Raw genomic sequence first — 9,595 nt, forward strand, 5'->3', positions numbered from 1 at the left:
ACTCATTACTCTTGTCTGTCCCCTGTTAGATTCCGGAGGGGACCGAGCATGCCTAAGTCACCTGTTTCTGCCTGCACTGTAGATGGTCAGTGTTCGAGGTAAACGCCAAAGAGCAGTCCAGGGGGCCCTATCCTCTGAGGCTGATGAGTTTCAGGGACAGGCCACTAGATGATTCTGCTTCAGATGGGACCAAAATTTCATGAAAATAATCAGGGCTGGGGTGATGGGGAGTGAGATTTTTATCATCCAAAATATGAAAGTAAATTTCTTGTTTTCACCCCCATCCTGGTTCTTAAAGTGAACAAAGAATGACATGCCAAAAGCGCTTGAGTCTTCTAACAATTGTTTGGTAACCTGCCATGCCCTTTCTTTCACATTTGATTCTAACTGCATGATCAGAGCAAGTTTTGCAAACTGTTGAGGGGCTCCCGCATTCTTCAAGGGCTTTGGGCCCCTTTAATAGGTCCCTGTCTTCTGCAGAGCCGGTCCCGTCACCCCTATTGTTTCTTCAGTTGTGAGCTGCCCGCCTGCCAGCTCCTCACTTCCATGCTCGCAGGTGGTTTGGCGTAGCCCTCCATCAGTGCATGGGCGCTAAAGCCCTGCCTCTTCCACTGGGGCAGCCTAAGGGGAGGCAGTGGCTGAGGCCGCCCAGGAAACACCAGTGGCCCAGCGGGTAGGTGCAGCCAGGCTGGCCCCTGAGGGAGTACTTGTGCGACAGGAAGGTGTGCTGGGGCTGCTGAGGACCCGCGCTGCCTGTGCGGGGCTCCCGCTTCCGCTTGTGGGAGCGGCCACCCTCGGGCGCAAAGGAGAGCTCCACAGAACCTGTGGGTGGCAGAGCTGTTGAGTCTCCTGGTCACCAGCCTTGCTAAGGGGCGTGGCCATGAATTCATGTCCTGGGGTCAGCCACTGCCCGGGTTCTCATTCCCTCCCAGAGCCCTGCCTCCTGGCACCGCGCCCTCTCACGCGCCCATGAGTGCCGTGCCCTGGGTGTTGCCCACACCCTCAGAGGACAGCGCGTTCTGGGAGTGGGCCCCCAGCACTGGCTTCATCTTCCTGTTGGCCGCCTCCTCCAGGGGACGCTCACGGGCTCCTGATTGTGGCGTAAACTCTGGCTGAGTGGGAGGCAGGACTCAGCCTCTGGCTAGTGGAGCGAGAACAGGCAGGGAATAAGAAAGGTGAGCACAGGTGAGGCCGTGGGGAGCCTGTGCCCTGTTGGTAGGGCAGTCGCACCTGGGATCCAGCTGATGGTCACTTGGAAGTGTGGGCCCAGGATTCTTACATCTGCATTTTCAAAAGAAGCCAGAAATCCATATTTTTCTGTGAAAACTGCTGACATTTCAAGGTGGTTGGTGTTTTAAGAAGTTTCTATCTTGCCCTAGCCGGTTTGGCTCAGTAGATAGAGTGTTGGCCTGTGGACCCAGAGTCCCGGATTCGATTCTGATCAAGAGCATGTACCTGGGTTGCAGGCTCCTCCCCAGCCTGGGCCCTGGTCAGGGCTCGTGTAGGAGGCAACCAATTGATGTGTTTCTCTCACATCAATACTTCTCTGTCTTTCCCTCTCCCACTTTCCCTAAAAAATCAGTGGAGAAATATCCTTGGGTGAAGATTAAAAAATAAAAAAAAATAAAAAAGAAGTTTCTATTTTAAAGACACCTGCTGGTCAGGTCCTGGCTGGGGGCACTGTTTTAGAGCCGCTAAAAGTCCTAGCCTGCGTGACCCTCCAGGTCTTTTCTCCCCAGCCCCGATTTTCACAGGCCGAGGCCCACAGGACAGAAATAAAATGTCTCAATTCATCTGCTCAACTAGAACCCCAGCCTCCAAGTTCCTGCTGTCTTGTCAGTTACCTGTTTTTAGATTTCACCTTTTCCAGATTTTTGTCTACCAAGGCTTTAGTGTGGTTTAATCTTGACTTAACTGCTGAGAGCTTCTCCAGTCCCTGAGGTGTCTGCTGCTTCCAGGGTGGTTTCCTGTAGGCAGATGCCCCCACCTCTCCTGCCACCCCCCCTCCTGCTGTACTTGCTCTTTCCAGCAGTGTCCCCTCCTCCCCTTCCTCGCACTGCCTCTTTCACACCTGCTGCCCTTAAACTTGCTGCAGACTGTCTTCTGATCCGTGTGCTCTTGATTATTGATCATAGAGGTTATAAATGTTCTAAGAGGACTTTCATGTGTGTGTATATGGGGGTGTGCAGGCCAGGGGAGGGGTTGTGGGGGCAAGTGAGCAGGGTCTTGGGCCAGAGCCTGGTCGTTCACAGCCAGCAGTCTCCCTTCCTATCTGTGGGAACCCCGGGGCACGCTGGTGCCTCTGTTCTTGGCTCTCGACTGTCTCAGGCACCAAAGGCCTGAGCCAGTGCTGGGCTTGGGCAGTAAGGGTACAGTGGGATTTCTTGGGTGTTATTCATTGTTAAGAGTTTTAAAAAGAACACCAGGAAAGAGATACTTTGCTATGCCATTGCCACATCCTGGTCCCCGTTCGCTCCTAAGAAGTCCCAGCTCCCACGCAGGGCTCTCGGGCCGTGGTCAGCAGGGCTGGTCCCTTACCCCTGGAGGGCAGGAGGATGTGCGCCTCCAGGAGGCTCCAGAGCCACCGCCCTGATGAGGTCTGCTGCGTCCCAGGAGTAGAACAGGAGGACCTGTGAGTAACGGCTGTCATTCCTCTCAACTCAGAGCGGACCGAGAAGCTACCCATGGGCTCCATTAAAAACGTGGTCAGCGAACCCATCGAGGGGCACGAGGACTACCACATGATGGTAAGTAGCCTGGAGCGGCCCGCGGGCCCGCACTGCTCCAGCAGGGACTGCGTGACCGAGGAGACACGCCCGGAGACGCCCGTCTAAGGCCCCGGGCTTTCTTCTAGAACTCGCCCTTGACTTAGTCCTGGTTCTCTCGACTCCCGTCCACCCCCACCCCCGTTTTTCCAGCAGTTTAAGGGGGTATGTTGGGTGTCTTTGCCTCCCTTTTACTATAATGCTTTGTCCTTAGACCAGGAAAATAACTGTAATGAGGAGGGGCTTGTGGGCTTTCATCTAACTTTTTTCTTGTGCATAGAATTAAACCTCCCACTAGTCCTGGTGTTCGGACCCCCAGGCCTCCTCCCTCTGGGGTGGTGTCGCCCTTCCCAGGCTGCAGCGGTCACATGGCAGGGCCTATGGGGAGATGGATCTGTGGACACTGTTCTCGGGGAGGTCTGCTCTGACCGGCAGGCTGTGCTCTCCCGAGACAGGATGTGTGCAGGCACTGCCCTGTCTGTGCAGAGCAGAGAAAGCTCAGTGAGCGGAGCAGCTCAGGCACGTCCTCATACTTCCCAGCGCTGTCTGGAGGGGCCACTTTAAAAACGCTGGGACAGGGACCTGCCCTGAGCAGTGACAGGGTGAGGGCGGCCGCCTGCCTTTGTCAGAAGAGGCAGTTTTCAGCGTCCGACCAGCAGGGATGTAGCTGCGTTGGCCTGTCCCAGGGAGAAGGAACAATAGTGTGCTGACCATGGGTGTGGCACAACGTCCACAGCAGAGGGAGGTGTCGGGAGGTCCCAGCAGAAGGGGAGCTAGCATCCTGGCAGTGCTCTGTAGACAGACGGCAGACCGGGCTCTGGGAGGGTCTGCCAGCCCTGCCCCTCTCCTGTCCTGTCGGTGTCTGTCAGCCCCTGGCTCCGAGCTCCTGGGTGCCCCTCTGAGAGGTGACCACATCATGGGCCTTGTGGCAGCCCTCCACCTGGTCTCCGAGTCTTTAAAGGTCTGCACGTGGATTGTTTGCTTACTCAGTTATTTTTTTGCTTTAAAAGTTGGGTTTTATTTTATTATCTTTTATTTACTTTTAAATATTTTTATTAATTGCAGAGAGGGAGAGGGAGAGAGAGAGAGAGAAACATCAATGATGAGAATCATCGATCAGCTGCCTCCCGTATACCCCGCACTGAGGATCAAGCTTGCAACCTGGGCATATGCCCTGACCGGGAATCGAACCATGACCTCCTGGTTCATAGGTTGATGCTCAACCACTGAGCCACACCGGCCGGGCTAAAATTGGATTTTGGTATTTTCATCTGGCTCCTGCACTGCCCTCTGAAGAGTGTGCCTTCCCAGTTTGGCCCTGTAGTGTGTGCAGTCCTGGTGATCGGCAGCCTGGTGAGAGGGTTTTACACAAGTTGAGGGGCCAGCTTGAACCTCCTAAGTGATGGGTGTGGCTGGGCAATGCCTTAGATTTCATTTAAATGCTCATTTTTTCCAGTCATTTCTGGCGGCAGTGGCTCTGATCGCCCCTCTCTTTACGCACCATTACTCAGCACCTTTCCTCTGTCCCGATGAAAGCATTTGTTTCCTTCTCTGCAGACGCCATATCACTAGCTTATCATGCCAGAGTTCACATTAGAAGGGGGTAGCTGTGCTTTGTTATTTTCAGAGAAATCTTAAAAAATACAGGAAAGGACAGACGATTAAGCAAACCCATATACCCATCACCAAGAAGTGACCATTGCAAATATTTTGTAACTTGTTTTGAATCATTTTTAAATAAAAGATACTTTACCAGCAGCGAGTTCGTCCCCATTGTCTCCCCTCCCCACTGCCCTCTTCACGATCTCCCACTTGGCCTGCCCCGCTCTGCTTCCATTTTCATGTATGTCCATGAACAGGCTTCAACACTGTTTTTGTGTTTTATCAGTTTTCTTAAGTCATATCGTGGTATGTGTCATTCTGCTGCTTGCTCTTCTGGTTCGACATAATGATCTGTCTGTATTTACCATAGATCCAGTTCATACCTTTTAAAAGTGACCCAGTATTCACATGACTAGGCCACATCACGTTAATTGTGCATCCCTCACAGTGGACGGCAGGCTGTTTCCAAGTGCTCACCTTGCTGGCAGTGCTGCTTCGAGCGCTCACCTGTTTGCTGTGCATGTGTGACTGTTTCTAGGGCAGTGGTTCCCAGGAGGGTCTGGATCAGCAGTGCCACTCACCTGGGAGCTCCTAGGAATTGCAGATGCTCAGGCCCCACCGGCCCTCCAAGTCCCAGACTAAGAGGGGAGCCACCAATCTGCTGTGACAAGCCCTCCCCTCAGAGGGCTCTGATGTGCACCCGAGTTGGGGAACCACTGCTTTAGGGTTTGCTCTGCTTGCTTCCTCCTGCTGCTGCTCCTCTTGGACAAGACAAGAGAATGCTCCCCTCCCCACATGAGGTCTCCCCCTTCCCCGTTGATGAAGCCACCTCTCAGCCCTCCCCTGTGCGTGCTGTGCTGCCGCTCAGCCTCCCGACCTCTGAAGTGTCGCTTGGTTTTCCTTTTCCCTTCCAGGCGTTTCAGTTGGGCCCCACGGAAGCCTCTTACTACTGGGTGTACTGGGTTCCAACTCAATATGTGGATGCAATCAAAGACACTGTGCTGGGGAAGTGGCAGTATTTTTGAAAGCACTTTCACCTCTGGCCCAGGAGACTGACCCACAGTGAAGGACATTGCTGGGAGAGGCCTGCAGCACCCCCGGATTTCAGAGTTCTGGAACTTTGTTCACACACAATCTATACCCAATCTAAGGTGATGTGGTGACCGAAGCCAGAGGTGATGTTCTTTCACCCTTAGCTTAATCCTAACTTAAATCACCGGTTCCCTTTCTTGCAGTCAGCTTCATACCATTTTTAAAGTCAGTACAGTGGAAACCAATAAATCTGAACTCGGAAAGTGTTGTGTGGAATACTCTTAAGTGTATTTGAGAGTAGATCTGCCAAGGTTTTGTTTAGAAAGGAATGGTCAAAAGCTTTCTGCTTTTTTTAAAAAGTGATTTCAACAAATATTTTCATAAATCTTTGGTTGCAAACATTTGGACTGTTTTGATGAGTTGGGGTGTTTTATTTCTTTTTCATAAAAATTTTTATGCAAAGTGGGAGGGTTGGTAAGCCATATTTTTCTGTCCATTGACTCAGACTTAATTCTTTCCCTTTGTATTTTCTCACTTCCTAGATAGGAGTTTTTGTTTTGAAAGCCCAAAGATGTCAGTTCCTCCTTTTGTACCTCATCACTGCTTCCTTTCCTGGCCTTCCTCCCGCCGTGCTGCTGCTCGCGAATGCACGTGGGAGGGGGCGCAGCAGGTCTTAGGGAGCTCTCCCGCGTGCTGGTGTCTGGTGAGCAGCAGAGTATCTCAGACTCTTGTCTAAACACCTTGATCTCTGGGGTGGTCATTGCCTCCTTGATGGTTGCCTGCAGCCCTCACTGATTGGTTCTGACGCCCAGCCTGGCGTGAGTGTGCCTAGCTGTGCTGCTCCAAGATCCACAGTTCCCAGCGGGCACAGGCCTCTTCAGGCGGTGCCGTGGGAGACTGTGTACAGCCATGTAGCCACAGGCCCACTTTGAAAGTTTCAAGAAGCAGCCCAGTGGTCATTTCAGTTGTGCTTATCCATTTGTCCCTTCGCTCGTGTTGTGTTCAAGTTCTGCCTCCCTCGTTCAAAGATGCTGCCTTTCTCAACAAGAGGACATCTGACCCCGTGGGTTGGCGATGTGTTGCAACAGCAACTATGGGATAAATTGCTTTTGTGATGAGCTCGCCCTTGTCTGGTTTAGCCCCTACGTTCCTTGTCCATGTGAACCCTGGTGTCCCTTGTGGCTTGGTTGACCGAATGCGGAAAGGCTCCTGCGAGGGGCATCCCTGTGCTGATCCCCTGCCGCCCTGGCAGTCCTCCCCTCGCTGCTGCAGGCTCTCGGCAGGGCTTGGCCGGAGAGTCTCCAAACCTGCAGTCGATTCCAGGCTGTTCTCCTTGTTCTGTGAAATGTGTTAGCATGTGTGAGCCAGTGAACGGTGATCTTCTGCACCCTTCCCTCCAAACTGTAGTTGAGGAATCCAGCCGGCAAAGACAGGCTCGTGCTTCTCACGGTGTAGTCCCTTCCCAGTTCGCATTCGGGGCAGAAGTACATCGGTGAAGGGTAGTGTCCCAGGAGCAGTGACTGACTGCAGCCTCTGTCCTGCTGCCTGCACGCCTGCAGGGCCCAGCACGTGGAGGCGGCCTCGGCTCGGCTTGTTGGCCAGTGCCCATCCTGGAGGCTTGTCCTGGCGGGGCCACACGCCTTCTCTCCTCTGGAAGCAGTGTCCTCGCCCCAGACTGGCCTCACCCTGCTGCTCTCCAGGGCCTTCCCGGCAGGTCTGCATTTACCCTGTTTGTTTGGCTACGCGCCAGCTGCCCTCCCTTCGTCCCAGGGACAGCCTGTCCCATCTCTCCCTGCTCCTCACGAGCCAAACCGCTTTGCACTCAGGCTGGCGTCATTTCCAGACAGGACCACAGCCTGCGTGAGCCTTTTTATGTTAAGTAAAATGGTGCTTTCCCCCTTACTTTGAAATGCTGTATATTAACAATAATGTACTGACGTCTCTCGTCGGCGTGTCTGAGGGGGTCACTGACCGCCGGAACAATCATGGAGATCTTGTGGGAAGCCCTTGGAGAGCAGAGGTGACGAGCCAGAACCCCTGGGGAGGTGTTGGATTTAGGTCCGAGTCTGGGTCCCAGCAGTATTGCAGTCTTGTCACTCGGTCCCGGGAGCAGTCTCTGCATTTGTTTTCTTATGGCCCAGCGTGTGCCGAGACGGAATCTGTCCGCAAGCTGCCTGCTCTCCTGCCAGAGGCCTCACAGTGTTAGTGTTTTGTCAGGATGGTTTCCGTGCAGTTCTTCCCTGTCCGATGGACCAGCTCTTTCTCTGGGGTCCTGACTGTCCCTCACAGTGGCGCAGGGCGTGCGGGTGGACCGAGGAAGAGCTGGCTCGGAGAAGGGCTCCACGTGCAGGAGCAGGCGGGCATGGCCTGTGGTCCATGCGGCGCGTCCCTCAGCCTCCCGACTGCTCTCTCCTGGAATTCGTGCTGGACCTCCTCTCCTGCAGGTCCTGGCTCACTGGTGCCACGCCTTTCTTTCCCTCCCGGGCCACTTGGCAACCAATGACAGTAATGCCTGCTGAGGGCAGGCCGCTCAGTCAGCCTGAGCAGAGAACTAGACTTGTGAATCCTGAACTCTGATGTTAAGTTTTTGTGCTTTTTTGTGTGTATTTTAATTGCTGATGGGCCTTCTGCAAGTAGTATTAGCGCTTCCTTAATGAGGCTGAACTGAGCTAAGGATGTCCTTTCCTATAACTCGTGGACGCAGGAGGCCAGCGAGGCCTCAGGAGTCTCCTTAGTTGCTGCTTTGCCTTCCCAGGGCCAGAGAGACGAACTGCCGCGTTGCCAGGGCTCTGGAAACTTGTATTTCAGCCAGAAGGGGCTTGCTCTCCCTTCCCTCAGTACCCATGTGCCTGGGAGAGCTCCCGGGCTCCCGCTCTGGCCCCCCCTGTCTTCGCCGGAGCAGGAAGGGACGGGATGGACCCTGTGCCACAGTCTCCTTGCCTCTGTTCTGCCTGTTGCCTTGGGAAAGGTTGGCCCTTTGTTTTCAGGCTTTGTGACAATGTCATCTCTGCTTAGGATTGGCACCTGCTTCCTTCTTAGTAGGGCCCAGTGGCTTCTCTGAAGTTACGGTGGCCAGGGCCTCCGGTGCAGAACATCTGGCCCATCTCCCTGCAGGCCGAGTGGCCTGCTGCTTTCCAAATGTCAAGAACTGCTTTCTTTTTTCTTAAAGAGTTCTCCAGAATGAATTGACAATATACGTAAGTACCATGTTTCTTGTGTCTGCTCTGGTCTGGTTTGTTTTTAATCCAATGCCTGTTTGGGAGGAGAGGAACGTATCTAGTCTGTTAGATTTGCGCTGCTGGATTTTTTAAAAAGTGTAACCTTGACTAGCTGTCTTATTGTTTATCCTGTAAGATTAGCCTATCAATTAAAGTTTGATAATTAATTGCGTCTCCTTTTTCCTTCCACTTCTTCATGCGCCTTATTGATACTGGGGATGACCAATATTTGGAACTGTGCCTGGAGCCATTTTTTTTTTTTTTATGACCAATATTTGGAACTGGGCCTGGAGCCCTTTTTTTTTTTTTTTTTAACCAGCTATGGTCAACCATTTTCCTGTCTTCTTTATTTGACTTTGAGTATATCCAAATTTGAGTATATCCAGCAAAAAACAGTTGATAAAGAGATTTGATTTGATTGACTTCTGTATGAGTCAAAGTCACTGCCAGGCCATGCTCCTGGTGGGACAACCCTCCTCCCGCTTCGGCTCCAGGTGTTGGAGGCGATGCCACCTCCAGTCTGTACACCTGGCTTTGCCTCTGTGACTTCACCCAGCCGGTAGCCTCGGAGGACATGGCTGGTGACACACTGAGGTGGAGCTCCAGTTCCCGCCACAGCCGCAAAGACCCAGGAACAAACATGACACCAGCACCACTTCCATTGGACACTCTCGCCTTCCCTCTGCTTTGTAAATGTTCCCAGAGGCTCTGGTCCCGCGGCCCCTCGGCTCTTTCCATTATTTCGGTACCTCATACCCCGAAGCAGTGCTGTCGGGCCGTAGGGGCTGGCACTGCCCCAGGCTGCTCTCTGCAGTGGGCTCCTCCGGGTTGGATCCCAGTTCTGAATGGTCGCTTCAGGCTCCTTCAGATGATAGGGAGAAGGAGGTAACCTGTCGCCTGAATAGCACACCATACCTGCAGTTTCACAGCTGACACCCCTTTCTCACCTGGGACCCCACAAGCCAGACCGCCACTAGG

The 9,595-nt window shown here is 53.2% G+C and overlaps 1 protein-coding gene across 1 annotated transcript in view; it reads left to right on the forward strand.

The window, feature by feature from the left end:
- The window catches only part of UBFD1 (ubiquitin family domain containing 1), a 13,177-nt gene extending 4,390 nt beyond the window's left edge, over window positions 1–8,787 (forward strand). Inside the window, exons 4-5 of the mRNA XM_014530020.1 lie at window positions 2,665–2,747; window positions 8,569–8,787. Of these exons, the coding sequence (XP_014385506.1) occupies window positions 2,665–2,747; window positions 8,569–8,583 (98 nt within the window). The 3' untranslated portion in view covers window positions 8,584–8,787. The remainder of the gene's footprint in view (window positions 1–2,664; window positions 2,748–8,568) is intronic.
- The last annotated feature ends 808 nt before the right edge of the window (window positions 8,788–9,595 follow it).

The sequence above is a fragment of the Myotis brandtii genome, unplaced genomic scaffold, assembly GCF_000412655.1.
Source record: "Myotis brandtii unplaced genomic scaffold, ASM41265v1 scaffold707, whole genome shotgun sequence".
Taxonomy (NCBI): Eukaryota; Metazoa; Chordata; class Mammalia; order Chiroptera; family Vespertilionidae; genus Myotis; species Myotis brandtii.